The sequence below is a fragment of the Chelmon rostratus genome, chromosome 12 (assembly GCF_017976325.1).
Source record: "Chelmon rostratus isolate fCheRos1 chromosome 12, fCheRos1.pri, whole genome shotgun sequence".
NCBI classification, from domain to species: Eukaryota; Metazoa; Chordata; class Actinopteri; order Chaetodontiformes; family Chaetodontidae; genus Chelmon; species Chelmon rostratus.
Window position 1 is genome coordinate 16,398,408 of NC_055669.1, and position 18,043 is coordinate 16,416,450.

Sequence of the window (18,043 nt, forward strand, 5' to 3'; positions counted from 1 at the left end):
AATATAGAAACGTTTGGTCCAAGTGGAATTGTTGTTATTATTTCATGGGTAGTATTTCTGGATGAAATTTCTTTCATGCATGTCCTTATAATCAACGTTGACAGCTATGATTAGCCGGAATCTTCATTAGATATCCCAATAGATATCATTTTCTTCAACCTGAAGATTATTTGTATTTTTTAATTTTTTTAGGTAAATTTCACAATCTGAGACGGGATTCTACATCAAATACTTGCTGTGGTTGATATTTTAACATAATTTCAATTTTTTCCCATCTTAAAGACATTTGGCGTTTTTATTCTCATTCTGTTTTTTTTATTGTTTCTCTTTCTGATGCGTTCATGCATTGCTTTGAAGCACCGGTTTGGTACCTAACACTGAATTACACATCTGAGTAAGGCTCATTTCCAAAGGTCCGACTGTAACCAAAGGAGAAGTAATTGACACATTGATTAGTAATCACTCGCGATTATACGAGGGCTTTTGAAACTGGGTCATATATCCTTATATTATCCTCTTTACCTGCAAATTATGCCGGATAATGTCCTTTTTTTTTTTTTGAAAATGTTGAACCAAACCTCCTCATTCTCTTTAGAACGAAATTGCCAAGGCTTTGGTCCGGCTGAAATAATGGCAGGGTGACGCTTCCACACCGCATCACTCAATCAGAAAATACAGCAGTCGTAAATGCCCATATAATAGATACAAACGTCTCAAGACATTCTAAAATTCAAAGAAATAACGCTGTCTTACATTTCTTTTAAGACATACTTAGTAGCACAATAGAAGATTACATTCTATCTTATTTATGCTCAGAAAAGTGGTTAAAAAAAGTCCTCAAAAAACAGCACAAATGTTAAACTTCATGGTGGCCATTTTACCAACACATCATTTCTGTTTCACCTCTGTGGAGGTTTTTATGTAGATTAGTGTAATTCCCTGCAGAAGCTGGTAAATCTGAGTGCAGGTGAGCAGGAGGTTTCCACATTAGAAAGAATCCCCTCCGAGCGATCTTTACTGTAAACTCACCCTTCTGGGGAGCTCCCCCTCTAAAGTCCAGCTTTCTCTGAGTATCATGGCAACTTTTGACAAGATAAGTCCCCCCCCCCCACCCCTCTTTATCTACAAAGGGGTTTTTTTTGTCAGGGGGGGTAGTTTGGTGATACAGATGTGGAGGGAGGGATGGAGGAGCGGTTGGCGGTGTGGCTGGCCCATCTACAGGCCAGTCAAATGCACAATCAAGGAGATCAAAGTGTCAATGTGTGCTTAATTACCACTCCCCCCTCGCCCCACTGGGCCAAATCACACACCACATGCCCCCCTCCTCCTCTTCCCTCTGCCGCTACCCCCCCACCCCTATAAAAATAGTGAGTGAGGATAACAATGCACTGTGGAGCAGTTGGCGGCTCCTCAGCAGTGAGTGCATTCTTGCCCCATCACACCCCATCACACCCCCCCCCCCCCCAACCCCAACACACAGACACCAACACACACCCCCTCCCCTACTCCGCGGCCTGTCACAAAGGGCCGGCCTATCAGTCAGCCACAGTGGCAGGATGCAGCTTTTCTCCTGCTCGCCTGACAAAAGAAGGGAACGACACTATCTCCTCTGTGTAGATATGACAATTGTGTGGACACAGAGAGCGCGTCTGACAACCAGCCTGTTTCCTTATGTCGCACAGGCTGAACACACTCATCTCTCTCCAGTGTGTGAGTGTGTGTGTGTCAGGGTTGGAGGGGAAGCTGCACACATGTTGCCGTGTGATGTCCAACTAGCACACGGCTCAATCCGCCACGGCGAACGACTGGACAATTATGATGAATTATCTCAAATCACTTGTCAGGCTTCCAGTGGCTGAGAGTGACATGCTTGATGAAAGACGTGTCGCGGCCGTAATGGGCGACTGTTCAAATAAAAACAACGGAGAAAATTCAGTCTGCACGTGTAAAGATTTTCACATTATTGTCTCGGTATCTTTATCGATCTCCTTCGCAGCTCTGATAGATACGTGAAGCTCCGCGCTGATTGCATGTATAGATTTATTTATGCTTCAGTAAGGCCACGAGATGAGCAACATATTTGCTTGTAAAACATGCAATACATAAAGGCGCCGGAGGCCCTGTGACCGGATCATTTGCTTTGTATGATTAGAGAGCCATTTAAAAAGTGTTTACAGTTATTTTATTGACTAAATTGAGAAGAGTCTGGGCAGTCAGCAACTTATCGATTGAAGGACACAGTGTTTCTTCCTGAAAAATCATCAGAAGTATCAATAGATACAAAATAGCTAACCAAGGCTTTCTGATATGAAACATACACATTTATAATGAGTTTAATTGCATGACTTTTACTTTTGAGCCAAGTCTTGTTATGAAACAGCAATTAACACAATATGTACAACACATAAAAGTTGGGTTTTTTGCCCCTTTTGGATCCACTTTGAGGAGAATTTTATGAGTTTTTGTTTTATTATAGCTTATTATTTAGTAATAATTATTACGCTTTAATAAGCTTTAGCAGCATGCACACCTTGATGCTGCTCTGTTTTCTCAGTGGCCTCTTAAAATGACTTTTTTTTTCTATTTTAAAATAAGTTTAAAGGACAAGAAAACGTCAGAAAATCTGTAACTTTTTAATCGTGAAAAGTGTATTTAGTTGAGTAAATGTTTGAGGTCCCGCTCCAGTGAGACGCGATAAACAGGCAGGTATATCGATAAGATATGAAGAAGACAAAACTTGAGTCCCAGCATGCAGCCAACAGTCAGTACTTGCCCCCCCCCCCCTCCCCCCACATCAGTCAGGGCTCGGATTAGGATGATTGTCGGCAAACAGCCTGGTGCCCAGGTCACCGAGGGTCAGCTCTGCCTGATGTGTTAATCAGGATTAAAGCCTACAGGATGGGCCTGGCTGGCAAAATACTACCCCTTTAACCCCCCTTTCCAGCTCACACACACACACACACACAGGCCCTGGCTGTAAAAGCACAAACATTACCCCTGCTTAATCCCCTAATTAAGCGGGCCCCTCCTCACTATTTAACCCCAGAGAGCCTCCTGGCCCTTGCACTCAGCAGCGTTTGGTCACCTCCAGCGGAGGAACTGCATTGTTTACCAGTGGATTTACTCAGCAGATAAGGAAACCATCTGAGGCCCTAAAAGGCCCCGGAAGATAAAGTAGAATAGAATAAGAGCTGAGTGGGCTTTGAAGAGGGGAGATCACACTCCCTAATCCCCGGATTGAGAGGTCTTCCAGAGTTCAGCATGTTATGTGTATGAATGCAGGGAGGAGGTCTGGCAAATTGGATTGTCTCTCTCCCTCTGAATGGCCTCTGTGCCAGAGAAACTTGGCCAATTCTGGAGATTCAAGTGGTCACAATAGAAAAACTAACATATGATTAAACCTGGCAACCAACAAGTGAGAAGAAAGAATCAAAGTTTAAGGGGTTTAATTACATATTACCATTGTGTTCTCATATTTTTTTTATTTGTAGATAATCACTTTCATACCGTTTCCTAATTGTCACTGATGTTTGTTTGCTTTATGATTTACCACAAAGAAAATGTACCCGCCGTAACAAATCTGTACCAACAATGATAATAATGCAGTTTTATGGTATTTAACATCCATAATGGCTCATATCATCCACCATGCTGCTCTGAGAGGAGCACATGCTCACCGTGATGCCTTGTCTCTTACAGGGAATCCTTCTGAAGCGGAGTGGCAAATCCCTCAACAAGGAGTGGAAAAAGAAATATGTCACGCTGTGTGATAACGGCGTCCTTACTTACCACCCCAGTTTACATGTGAGTCTCACCCCCCCTTCCCCATTTCCTTCCAATCGGCTTTATGTGTTTGTTACACTACTGTTTGTGCTTGACGGTGCTGCAGGAGGTTTTAATGTTGGACTTTTTCAACTGCTGAGCACGATTCTCTTGATGCGATTACATTTACCTCCTCGACTGTAGTGAAGTGGATTACAACCATACAGGCCTGTGATTTCTACAGAGACTTATCACTGTATATAATGGCTATATTAGCTAACCCTGTGACTTAAAGCTTAGCATTAAGGAACAGGGTACCCTAGTGGTCATCTCTGCCTCCCCCTGTGGTGCCCATCCCCAGTACCGGCTAATGGAGACATGGCTGTGCTGCTGCGTGCCCGCCGCGCCCAGACTCCACGCTGGCTTGTATTTATAATGGTTCTCACCGCATGGCAGCAGAGCCTGACCAGCCTCCCACATCCATCTTTGTCAGAATCCCGCTGGGCCGCTAATACCTCTTAAACACTCGGCTGGCTGGCAGCTCAGGAGCGCGGTGCCACTGTCAGAAACGCCCGTCTTTCTCCAAAATCCCCTCAGTTCCCCCCATCACTCTCCGATTCCTCCACTCCTGTGTTTAGGCCGTTCTGCGATGTGAAATGGAAGACATTAGCTGTGCTTTGCGTCCAAGGAGCTCAAAGTTTGAACACAAGCCCAACAGTTAGACGTGAACCTTGTGTGTGGCCTTGTTGCACTGACACTGTGTTAGCGGTTTAATTTACAAGCGGTTATTAGTGCTGTGCTGTGCTACAGTGATGTATGTAATTGACTGAACAGGCTATCTCTTGATCATTACAGCTATTACAGGTCATCGGGGCAATCTATGAATCTATGAATCTGTTGACTTACGGAGGGAGGTGAAGTCAGGGAGACAGTTACATTAGCGCGGTAACAGCTCGAGCTCATTTTGAGCAGTGGAGCAGGGAAGGAGTAAGAAAGGGAAACGGGGAAGAGCGATTGAGAGGGAGGAAGAAAGAGGGGAGGGAGGCAGACTGAGAGAGTGGAAGAGGGGAACCTTTAATTTCGCAGTCAGCCAAGCCATCCACACAATCACCTTCTGTTAATTCTATCTGCTACATCAATTAAATTGTTTGTAGAAACTAATTGAATGTGGCTTAATCACACATCTTAATAGCTTTGCACGCTTCGATCTGGCTGTTAATTCCAGCAATAAAATGAAATGAGAGCGCTCACTGGGTAATTAGCGAGGAGGCTTGGGAAAGAAATGAGTGCTTTATGACACGGTAATAAAGCAGAGGAGCCGGTGGGGGGACGGCAAAGGCCGAGCTCGCCTCTATCTGGGTCTTTTTCTGCTGAGCCCAATGATTTTCACCTTGGCTTCCCACATTTGGGCCGTAGTCGCTTTAAACCAAATCAAATGCCCAAATTGAAAGAGAATGAGACTGTTTGCATTCATTAAGCCTAACATCTCGCTATTTGGAGAGACGGCGTGGGCACAGGTGATGTATAATGGCTTTACAATCATTTTTCCACTATCACACACCCTTAGTGGAAGGTCTGAGATGGGTTGTGACTAATGGGGATGGAAATTGAATAGCCTTTTAATTTGTTTTTCTTCCATAATTCCTGGATTCTTGTTGGTCTGCTGCGTATAATCAGCTCCCTGAAGTTGAGGGAAATATTTGGACATGTCTGGACTTTTACGTGAGTGGCGTGCAGGCCATTCACAACTACTGTCTCCTTTTCTCACGCTCTGCAGGACTACATGCAGAATGTGCATGGGAAAGAGATAGACTTGCTGAGGACGACAGTGAAGATTCCCGGGAAGCGACCCCCCAGAGCGGTGGCCACCGTGGCCCCCACTGCTAGTCCCAAAACCAATGGGCTGACCAAGGACCGCAGCACCCTGCAGCTGGGCATAGGAAACACAGGTACGATTCCCTGTCCTCACTATAAGGCTAAAGGTCAGAGAAATAAAAGTAACTGTGCTTCTTTTGAAATTTTCATATTTAAGATACAGACTATTGTACAATTATAAGTTCTGACACTCCCGATTCTCTGAGAGGATGAATGGTGCATTTGAATTGTGTTTAAGCCTTAAGTTAAGTTCTGTAGTTGTAGTAAAAAAAACAAAAAACAGAAGTGCTTGTGAACTAATTAAATATACGATCAAGGCTCATGGAAACACACAGTGGGTCTTCAAGGCTTAAATACTCCCTACTACTACTCTACATCAGACAATCTATTGTAATTAATGTCATCAGAAACAATATACAAAATATAAAAATACCTTTTTGTGAGTCCGATGAAGAGCTGAGCCAAACGTGTCGCTCTCATCAATGTTAATAAAATATCCTGAAGTGTGTTGGGGTTAATTTTTTTTTGTTCATCCAGCACCTGCAGTACTGTTGTATACACTGTGTCTTCAGCTGCGTTTCCATTACAGTTGTTCGCAAAATAAAAGCGATATTTCTGAAATTTCGGCAAAGTTCAAATGCTACTTGCAGGTGTTTCCATTGAACAGTGTTTTGCGAACCAGCCGAAATTCTCTTAAATTCTCGGACGTCCCGCGAGATTTCATTTTGAGGAAGATGGCCGAAAGTGTTATGCGTCTCGGGACACTGATGACGTGACGGTGACGGTGTAAATGCGAAAAAAGTGTTTCCATTACACTTTTGCGATACACTTTTATATCGACACGTCTGAAAAACCACCTCATGAGAGCCTAAAAATTTTTTAGCGATATTTGAGAGGATTTTCGAAATACAGGTGTTTCCATTACCATTTTTTTATTGTGATATTTAGGATTTGCGCATTTCTAGGGGCAATGGAAACACAGCTACTGTCTCTCGTGGTTGTCGTATTGAATTGAACACTGCATAATAATACTATTGACTTATATTGGTAAATTTGAAAGGATGGTTGGTAAAGAGGGGTCTCACATATTTCATGCGCTGCCCAAAAGAGAAAACAAATCACAGGTATAAAAGGTAATGGTGACTCAATTAGTCTTTTATTACCATATTCATTTTCTATGTCCTTAATTTGTGATTAATCATAAAAATGGGTCCCAACAGGTTAATTATCTACTTTCTGTATGGTTCCTTCATGCAAATTAGCTGCCTCAAAGTACACCCAATGATGACTTAATGAGTGTCTATGAGAAATCTATTAATTCACTAAATTACTTAACAGGGAATTAAAAAAATGTCTTTAACACCATGCCCATGTTAAAGAAAATCTCACAGAACATTAAGGTTTGTTTATATTTGACCTAGATATTTTCCATCCTCCGTGGTAGTGCGGGGTCACAGCAACAAAACCCAGTTTGGTCCTGAGCACCGTGCCAGGGTTTCTCCACCTTTCAAGTTTAAAAATAGAGCTCCTCTCCCAGCGAGCTGTACCACCGGAGGCTGCAGAGAGTCTGGCAGGCTTATAGAGGGGAAGCCAGTGATTGGATTTAGGGGTTAGGATTAAGAGTAATTAATACTAATTAGCAAAGTGATCCCCAGAGGGAGGCGGGGTCCTTCATCGGCTGTGAAATGGGCACAGTGTTTCCATCAGTCAGGCTAAAGCTAACCGGCTGAGAGTGGGTACAGAGCCAAAGACCGGCCGGCAGGGACCGCGAACGCTGTCCAGGCAGGTTGCTGTTAAACCTGGCCAACGTGCTGCCACCGCTGAACGGGTTAATCAGTCAAAAGCAGAAAGATGTAGGAGTTTACAGAGCAGAGGACTTTGGATCGAGGTTGTTCCGTCCCACAGACTGGTAACCTTGAGCGCTGGGTTGAGCTGGGTCAGTGGGATAGACAAAAGGCTTTGGAAAAACAGGCCAGACCAGGTTTTGGGAAAACCTCATCCACAGATTTGTCCTTTTTTTCCCCCTAACCCACAAATGTTTCCTCCTGTTGTTCGTTTTTTGGACAAAAACACATCAATGACAAATTCCCAAGATTTTCAGTTGCCATCCATTTGTGCATCAGGGAACAATGTGAGGGAGATTTGCCTTAATCTCCACTTAGGAAAAGAAAGGTTACAAATCACATCAGGTCTCTCTCTGGGTGGAGGACCCTCTTCTGATTATGTGATCGGGATTTTGATTTCATTAGACGTGCAATTGATGAAGGGAACAAAGGGGTAATTTTTCATTCACGGCGTCCAAATCACAAGCCTTGTCTGTGCCTTTGGTAATTCATTCATTCCTTAGAGCTAAAGACCTTTATAATCACTGGGAGAAGAGGGATAGCGACGGAGAGAAGGAGGGGCGGAGTGGATGGGGGAGATGGGAAGATGAAGAGGAGAGGCTGAGAAGACAGAGTAAATGAGAGAACGCATGCGCCTACGAGTTTGCCAAGCGGGCCAGGTTTAATTCCTTTGCTGGGTGCTGAGCGGAACCATTTTAAATATGATCCTCCCTGTTAACACGCATCCTGCCGTGTCACCGGCGACAGATACATTGTATCAAAGTATTAATGGGCCCAGTCACTTCGAATCAATCCTGTGGGGGAGAGGGAGATGTGTGTGTGGAAGGGGTGGAGATTTCAGGAGAGTGTTTAGCTCATTCCCTCCTCACCCTGGACCATAATTTGTCTCCAGATCTAATCTATAGCACTGTAGAGCATGTGCTCGCTGACCAGCAGGTCCTGCCTGTGCCAACATACTGGTGCAACCTGGCCTCTTGTTGGTACTATAGAGGAGTTTTTATTGTCTGATGTGCCATATTAGAATGAGCTCAAGTAGTCCGCCATCAACACCGCCTATGACGGTATGAATGCATCCACTTTGAACTTTTTAGCACTACTAATTAAATAAAAGTGAATATTGCTGTAAGACGTTTTTTTTGTAGAAGTTGTTATTGTGGAATTGTCATGTTTGAATCTCTACTTCTGCCACGTACAGTAGCAGAAGCTGGATCTTTTAACCGTTAATCCAGCTGTCCAATTTCATCATGTGTAATATTTCAAATTAGCTGACTCTTCAATCTTTCCAGGTACCCCTGACAACTGTAGACACAATAGAGTCATAGTTTGTATCAGATCTGTTTCATTCGCAGAAGTATTTGTTCTGTCTTCATTTTAAAAAGAAATACTTATCTTGATCTCTGAGGAAGTAGCATCAAAATGTCATCAAATAGTTAGTAATTAGTAGGAGTATAACATAGCGGCAGTTACGAGCTGGAAATGTCTGCAAGCATCCTCTGACAACATGAACAATGTTACATTTAGCCATATCGAAACAAGTAAAAACAGGCTGATACACAAGAGTTAGAGTAAAACCTGGTTTGATGCATACAGTTTGAATAGGTACAAGATATAATGCACGGGTATATGAACGTCTGAGTGGCTCTGTGGGGACAGGCAGCAGCAGTAACAGGGTGGAGGCAGGAGGGGGTGTGTGGGCATTGGTCAGGATGATGGTGGTGGATTACACACAGCCGCAGATGATGTGCTGCCTGGCCCACATTACCATGAATGCTTCATTATCCCACTACTTGTACATAATGGCAACAACTCCACGGAGGGGTCAGGCCTCGTCACGGCTCATCAACCCACTGACGGCCCGGCCTAAAGAGAAATGAGAAGCAAGGCGGCGCTGCTCCCTGCTAATCCATCGCCTCCACTTAACACCCCAGCCCTGGATAGCCTGCAGAACACACTATATGGCTTTTGTTATCTCTTTATACAGACGGCGATACAGTCAGCCAGAAATATTCATAATGGTGCTTTGTACTTATAAGTTTTCAGTCATTTTAATAGGAATTACAGAAGTTGACTATGTAGTGCTTCCCTCTTTGCTAATTATGTTTTTAATTACAGTATCTAGACGCAGTTGTAGAAGAAGTATTCAAATTTTTCATTCAAGTAAAAGTAGCAATTCCACAAAGTGAAAAACTCTATTAAAAGTAACCTGATGTACTTTAATAGAAGTAATTATGTATTGCTATCAAATTTTATCAATAAGTATCAAAAGTAAGAGGGCTCATTTTGCAACAAATGGCTGCTGTCAGTGAAATATTATTAAATATTTTGTTATCATTATTCCTGATAAATGATGCCGTTAGAAGTATTTTAATGTAGCTGGCCGAGGTGGAGCTAATTTATGTTTAATCTCTACAAATGGATTATTTTTTTTTAAACTGATATATATTTTAGTTAACTATTTGTATTTAAAATCATAATTTGCAAGGTAGCTTGTATTTAAAGCTGTCAGATACATGTAATTTGGTTAAAAGTACAATATTACCCTCTGAAGTATAGTGGAGTATAAAGTAGCAGAAAATGAAGATTCTCAAGTAAAGTACCCTTATAATTGTACTGTAATATGTGCTTATCCATGCACTTTCTACCACTGTCCACATGTCATGTAGTTTTACAGTATAGATCTTGATCGCTGTTGTATTTATACCTCAAAAATAACAATGATGCATTCACCAATAACAACCAGACAAAGAGTTGATGTGTTCATAATGTAGCAAACGTCAGGAAATTGTCAAAATCATTCTGTTTTGTAGGCAGGAGGCTTTTAATGAAACAGCACTTTTCAACTATAATATAAACAGTTTTCTACTCCTAAAATGTTCTATTGCGTCGCATTATTCCGAACACATCATTGAAACTGAACGGTGCTCGACGTATTTGACTCTCAGATCGCTCTATCCGATCGGTAAAAGCCGGTGACGCTCAGCATCCAATCGTTTGGACGTCAGCTTGCACTTGTCAGGTTCATCAGCGTCAGTCCAGCACAGCGCCACTGCTGAAGCTGTAAAACATGCTGGAGTCAGGCCTGGCTGGAGCTGCGAGTACAGTGTGCTTTTAATGCCACAAGCTGATTATTTCTCCACTGTAATTACATTATCCTCCCCTTTATGCAGGAGTGGTCTCTGGGGACTAATGGATACATCCATGTATAATTCATTAATCATTAGCATCCAATTTGACAATTAGACCTGATTGTTGAATTTTAAATATCAATCGAAGTTGCCTTGTAGTTATCTAACATTTTTTTTTGTTCTCTTTTTTTAAGGCGTCAAAGAGTCAAACTTCACACTTTGAACATAAAGAAACGTTCATCTTTACAGCAGAAAATAAAGAATTGCCTCCAAACAACAAGGTTATTAAACATTTATCTGCCTTATATGGGGTCTTGGCTTGAAACAAAAATACGTTATCGTCCTGTTTTTTAAAAATCACATTTATAAATGTTCCTTTTTTGTAATTCAGTAATGATAAAAGCAACCAAAAGCCTTTTTTATAGAAGTCATGAGCATATTTTATGTTTCATTCATCTGTCACTTTAAAAAAAAAAACAAAACAAAGTTTCACATTTTCTTTCCAGTACCCCTGCTCCTTGGCTCCCCCTCCTCCTCCTCCTCCTCCTCCTCTGCTCTGATTTCAGCATGCTAATTTAGTCAGTGCTCCTCAGCATGATTCCCTCGCTCTCTCTCCCATTCTTGCTGCGATTCTGCTCCCTCCCCTCTGGGACCTGAAGATTAATATTCCTGGGCCCAACAAGATAATTACTGATACTAATTAGACATGATTATGTGAATTTGATACACTTATTACTCTAGATAATGAGTAGGACATATTATCCTAACAAGCACCCGTGCCGCTTAGTTTACTTTACACACGACCCACACTCTGTATTTTCTGTTATTGTCACCTCAATCAGAAACTGATATTCTGTTGTAATTATTGAATAAAAGGCCTTGATGTGTGATACCTGTAGGACGAGAAGGCATTGTGGAGAAAATCAGAGATATGGCCTGTTTTCCAAAACAAAGCCTCTGAAAATGTAGCCTTCCAGCGTCAAAGCGCTCTCTGTTTACCTCGTTAGATTGCATTGTTTTGGGAATGTAGTTGTGCAGCCTGTAAAAGAGTTATTGTGTCAACTTTTAGTGGAGAAAATCCGGTGAAAATGAGCTTTCCTGATCGCTAATTGTATTTATACGTCAAACAAAATCTGTTCTTATCAGTGCAACATTACCTTATTCAGAGGAATGAACTTTTCTGGGTAAAATCAAGTTTAGAACAAATTCTTGTATCATATCACTCGGTTCTGTTCAGTTTGATGCCCTTTAAAGCTGAAGCAGGTAACCTGACTCCCCTCACGTGACTGGAAGTGAATGGATGAGTTTTTCAGAGTAGTTAGGACGTGTTGTAGCGACTGCTCGCGAACAGGAGGGAAGGACCCCACATGGCGCAGCCTAACCCATGAATTAGTAAAGAGAGCCAGGCGTCCGTGGCTCGCCTGATTGGAAGTTGGGGAGAGAACGCCTGCTGACGCCAGTGGAGATCGATGTGGCAGTCAGAGGGATGAGGCGAGATAATTAGCGTTCAGAGTGTATCTTGTTAATTAAGGGCTAATTAGAGGCAGAGGCGGAGGGAGAGGGGTTTGGTGTGTGTGTCTGTGCGTGAGGGGGGTTGTTTGACAGAGGGATGTGCACAAATAAAGTGGCAGCAGCATTGCAGTGCTGCAGAAACTACCAAAAACTCTTAACTCAATTACACCGTTATCACTTCTTTGCAGGATTTTATTTTGTGTTATAGGAAACAATCCCTCCAGACTAAGTTTAGAACTCAAACGGCTGTAGAGAACATAAGAAATCAGGATTCATTTTCTTGTGTCTTATGTTCCAGGCGCTCCTCACTCCAACAGCAGCACGTCCCTGCAGACGGGCGGCTCGGTGTTCGGCGGCAGCAAAGACGGCATGCACCAGCGCTCCTTCTCCGTGTCCAGCGCCGACCAGTGGAATGAAGCCATCAACACCAGTACAAGCAGTGGAGCCCGTAAGCTTCTTCTTCTCTCCTTAAAGTCCTCACCAGGCGTAGTCCAGTGGAAAAAAATCCCCAAATCACACAAACGCTACTGCCACAAGAGTAAATGAAAACAAAACGATCTGATCTAGAGGCGTGATGTGCGCTGCAGATGCCATTCCCGAGTTTCCCCAGACAGGTGGAACAAGCCTCATTTTCATAATTAGGTGATCAGGGCTGTGATCGCTGTGACCTTTTTGGCTGCTGCTCTTTGATAGAAGCAGCGTGTTCAGAGGAGAGGAACAGTGAAGGTTAACTCTGCCATCCATGCATCTCCACTTACTGCCTCTATGTCACATTGCACCTTGTCACTGTACTTGAGTGAAGTAAGATAATATATTCACCATGCATGTCTACAACCCCCCCACCCCTTCCTGTCTTTACCTTCCATCTTACTCTTATCCCCCCTCCTCCTCCTCCTTCGTCTGTTTTCCTCTCTTTTCTTCCGAAGAGGAAAATGAATGCTTTTTGGGGGTACCATTCATCACCAGTTATTTCCCTCTCTTTGTGGTTGGCAGTAAAAAAGCACTTAAATGCACATCAACAGAATAACAGTCATTTCCATGCATGTTTGCACTCTGGTAGTTCTCATTAGCACGGCGGCGGCTCCCCCCCTCCCTATGGGCTCCCAGGGGCCCCGGCAGTTTAAAGAGCGCACTTTACGAGCGCTGCTGGAGTCCAACTGCACGGCCCTCGTGGTTCCGCAGACAAGCCTGTCTCTCATTTGGAGCTGCCAAACGATCAATTCTGCCTGGACGCAGGCACTTCCATCACCCCCTACCCCTGTCTCCCATCAGCAGCTTGCCCAAAGCAGAATTACTTAGATTCGTGGGGTCCTCAAATAAATGAGCGTGAGTGTGTGTTGTGTATGTGTGTGTTCTCACTGATTTTATTTTATTTTTTTGTCTCTGTGTGTGTAGATATTTGTATGTAAGTTTTTTCCACGGAGCATGTTTGTGTCTGTATAACAGTAGTGTGGGAGAGAAAAAAGGCTTCATACTGGATGTTTGTGATGTGCATCTTGCAGCCGGTCTGCACGGGACAAATAGGAATTTCCTAAACGTTGTGCGGAGAAAATGAGGAGGCCTAGAATTTCCCATTTTCGTGTTTGGTAAACTGAAAAGCCCTCAATATTACCATAGCTCATTAACCAGCATCCAGTCTTCAACTAAATCAGATCCACAATTTGCTCCATTATTCTATTTTCTTCAATTATTTTCATGCTACTCTCAAGGTAACCACAAATGAGCTTGAATGAGGCAAATGAGCTGAAAATAATAGTAGAAACGTTGCGTCAAATGATAGATACTGTATGTCGCTCGTCCTTGGGAAGGCGTGTCTCTGTAATCAGTGCATAGTCAGTGCAGACAGTTTAGGGATCGTGCACGAGAGGCAACGTCTCCGCGGCTCAAAAACTTTCTCTCGTTTTTACGTCTTCTTGCAATTTAGGAATCTGAATCCGAGCGGCAGAATGCGTCTGTTGTGTAAAGTGAGACTGGACTATCAGGAAACATCAAGTTGATTGAAACGCGGCCCTCTTATCTTTCATTCTAATGTGCCTTCAATAATCAATAGAGGGTGTTCCACGGTGCAGGGTGCTCATGTTTTGCCATTTGAATTGACTTGAACCGAGCCCAATCACTCCATTATCCTTGGTGAAGGTTGCAGGTTAACATAAAATGTGATTCTGAGATGCAAAAACAGCAGATTGATGATTCACTGGAGAATGAATGCATCTTAGCCAGGTAACCATTTCCATATTATTTAAAGAATGTCCTCATTTGTAAACCTATTGAGCAAAGGCAGAAGCAGAGGTAGCCACGTCTCTTGAATATTGAGCGCAGATTTTTGATTAAATCCCGGCCCAATTTTTCTATTGCTTGCATTCATAAAGACACCCATCCTTAATGCACCGGATGCTTGTTTAGATCCCGCTCTCCTTGGCACACCTCAATCTTTGAACCTGAATTAAAAGCAAGAGGCTCAAACAGTCGTCGGAGCAACGTGACGGGCTCGCTGATTGCAATAACTTAAGTCAACGTGTGAGTGATGTCACATGTCCCAAAGGCAAAAGATTACTGTAGATCGGTGCAAGATTCGATTATTAATTCAGTGTTTTCAGATTGTTAGAGGGTTGAGATAGCTTCACGGTTCTCATAGCCGAAAAAATATGAATAAAAAGTCAGATGCTAAAACTCTGTCCCGACTGAGGTACGTCCTTTTTTTTACATGTTCTCTTAAAACACAAAAAGCGTGACTTGACCTGAAATTATTAGTTGATTAATTCTTAAGCTGGTCAGCAGAAAATTAGTCAGCAACAATTTTGATGATCGATTAATCATTTCAGTGATTTTTTTTAACAAACATTCACTGGTTCTAGCTTCTCAAACATGAGCATGTGCTTCTTTACTTGTCATATAATATTGTTAATTTAATATCTTGTGGGTTTTAGTTGGTTGGCCAGACAAAATAAGCCTTTAGAAAACATCGTTTTTGGCTCTGCGAAATTATAACGAGAATTTTTTATTATTATTATTATTTTCTTAGATTTTATGGACAAAAAGATGTGAGGGAAGGGTGATCAGTCCATAATGAAAATAATTGTTGGCTGCAGCCTAATTGAAAGAGCAAAATCTGAACTTTATGCCATGTGACTTTTAATAATAAATATCGTTACATACTAATTCTGTGCTAATTATCACAGTATTGTTTTTGTCCTCTCCGCCCACCGGTAGAAAATTTTCCTTCATCTTCTCATTCTTCTTTATGCCTCAGCTCTGTGCTGCTGTGTGGTAATTTATATATAAGTGCTTTTTCCTCTGCTAAGTTTGCATGCCAGGACACAGGTAGTTAATGCACAGATAGCCTTTTCCTGTGGCACTGTGTTTTAGACCTTGGCCTCCCGATGCGAGGGTGATAGCATGTGGGGCGTTTGATTTCTACGCCAGGCCGTAATGAAGTTTGACATTTAGTTTGGAGAGAGCAGCGGAGCGCGATCAGGCCTTGATTAGTACGCTCTAATTGAGGATAATAAGGGGGAGGCGGTGATTGTTTCTAATTTTTGCCATTAATTGCAGCCGTTGGCTTTGATTGAGGACAGGCAGGGCTGCCATGTCAAGGGGCCTGGTGGAATCATAGTGTTCCTCACCCGGAGCCTCTTGAATAACAATGAAATGACTCCCCCCCCCCCACACACACATACACACTTCTGCCTCCCTCTCTCACCCTTTTTTCATTCGCATTCATTCTCAGCGTGGCATTGGTAAAGGCAGGAAGCTGTTAGCAGCCCTCTCTTTGTCTCACCCCCAGTCTTCATCCTGAAGCATGTTTAAACTGTCATCGCCGTGGTGGGAGTAGTAGTGTAATACTCTGTAATCACAGGTTAGGCTCATACCTACGCTGCTGCCCAGGTGATCTCGGCTGAGTGGGAAAGAGACTCCTGATCCCCAGTGTGCTTCATCACCCAGCTTTGTCCTGATGGCCCTCCTCCACGCTAACAGCCAGCTAATAATGCCACCGTGAATGCAGAATCAGTCCAATTCTAACTTCAGAGTTCTCAGCTGAAGAAATATAATCTTGCAGTCGTGCATAGTTTAGAGCTGAGATGCACCTAAAGTCGGGAGATTTTACATTATGTAAAAGCATTAGGTTTGAGGTGCTTTGACATCATTGCTCAGTGATGTGTGCTGTAGTTGTATCCATTTCCTCCCTCTATACCTTCATGTTATAGACTTCTTAAAGCCTGATTGGTGCAAACAAAGGGAGGTGTATCACCCCTCTGTATGTTTCAGGTGCAGAATGAGCAGGGCCAGGGTCATTTTCCACAACATTAGGGGCAGAAATTGATAATTAGAGGTGTTTATGACACGGTTGGGGCCCCTGAGGGGCAGCCCTCCCCTTTAACCTCAAGCGACATTAAACAAATGCTGGCTGTCACGTCGGAGGCAGGTTGGAGCTCAAGTCTTCCACCCGCCATACGGAGCTGTGCTGGCGGGACAGACGCTGGGATGGAGAGGGAGGAGGAAGCGGAGGGTGGGAGTGGGGGGGCGCATGGAGGACCCCTGTGCCCCCAGCTGTCTGAGCCAGCTAATGACTCGTCTCAGGGGGGCTGTTGTAAGAGAGCAGGGAAATTGAAACAGACGCCTCGACTAGGAGCTGCTACATGTGTGGCTGCGTGCTGCCATTCAGAAACACCAGAGAGCTTAATGTATGTAGTCCAGCACACGCACCAGTGTTATGTTTATTAATGTGATGGCATATGATCACTATTGTTTTCCAAGTAGCACTTCACTATTTATGCTGAAATATTAATGATATCTCTAACGATGGTTCTTTATCTTCTAACAAATTAAAGATAGTTACCATTTTTTTCCCTAGTAATGACATTCTTGTTTGTATACATCAACCCAACGTCAAGATTAATCTATTAAGTCGAGTGCAGACATAACCACATGTGTCTCAGGTGTTGTCTCCTATGTTTTGCCCACGCTTAAACAATGCATCCCCAGGCCCTCTGAGCTCCACTCTCCCCCCGCGTTAGCATCTTCAGTCCCCCGCTGAGCCCATCTTAGTCCTCCAAGACAGCCCCATCTCCCTAAAGGTAATGACCGAATTAGGCCTAATGTTGTACACTGGCTAATGGCACAGTGCCGCACATTATAGCATGTGCAACTGGCAGCAACAACAGCAATAATCCCTGAGCCCCTTGTCCTCCTGCACGCCACCCCTGGGGCTGGGACGGTGCACAGGGAAATGAATGGAGTTTGCTACACTACAATGAGCTTTTGATGGGAGACAATGGAGGAGGCTGCCAGCACCACACAGGGTGGTAAGAGGAGAGCAATATGGGGCCCATCCACCGGCCCTCCCTCCCTGCTTCCCCCAGGCCCCTGGCCCCCGCTCCCAGATTCATAATGGCATCCGGAGGGGGAAAGAAGGGAAAGTGATGTCAAATGTCAGGAAATCAGAAAGATGGCAAGCTGACAACCCCCTCCTCTCGTCCCATCCCTCCTATCCCTTTGCCCAACGGTAGCACAGGTTAATATCACATTTATAAAATCACTTACAAGAAACAAAGCCGGCTCTTAGCCCCCTGTCACTCTCAGACAGTCATATGGAGAGCTTTGCCGCGGGCTAACTTAGGTAACCATTTGTTCACTGATGGCCCCGTACCTGTCCTTCACTCCATCTAAAGCTGGAGCCTCACTTACTGTTGGAGCACTCGCTTCCAACTCATACAGCTGTGGACACGTTTTTCGGATGTGACAAGTCTGCTCCTGCTTTGCATGAAGCTTTCAGAAAAGCTGATGGTGTCATTCATTACTCATTGTCATTTCACAGCGATTCATACATTTGGTACATAACGGTGCATACCTTTTTTTTTTGAGTTACATTAAAGCTGTCAGTTTATTTTTAAAGGAATTGTTCCACCATTTTTCATACCTGTCTCC

At 43.4% G+C, this 18,043-nt stretch overlaps 1 protein-coding gene across 3 annotated transcripts in view; it reads left to right on the forward strand.

The window, feature by feature from the left end:
* Nucleotides 1-18,043, forward strand: part of agap3 (ArfGAP with GTPase domain, ankyrin repeat and PH domain 3) — a 114,415-nt gene that overhangs the window by 68,916 nt on the left and 27,456 nt on the right. For all 3 annotated transcript variants that reach the window (XM_041948285.1, XM_041948286.1, XM_041948284.1), the window contains exons 10-12: nt 3,700-3,804; nt 5,540-5,711; nt 12,417-12,566. In XM_041948285.1, coding sequence (XP_041804219.1) covers nt 3,700-3,804; nt 5,540-5,711; nt 12,417-12,566 — 427 coding nt within the window. The remainder of the gene's footprint in view (nt 1-3,699; nt 3,805-5,539; nt 5,712-12,416; nt 12,567-18,043) is intronic.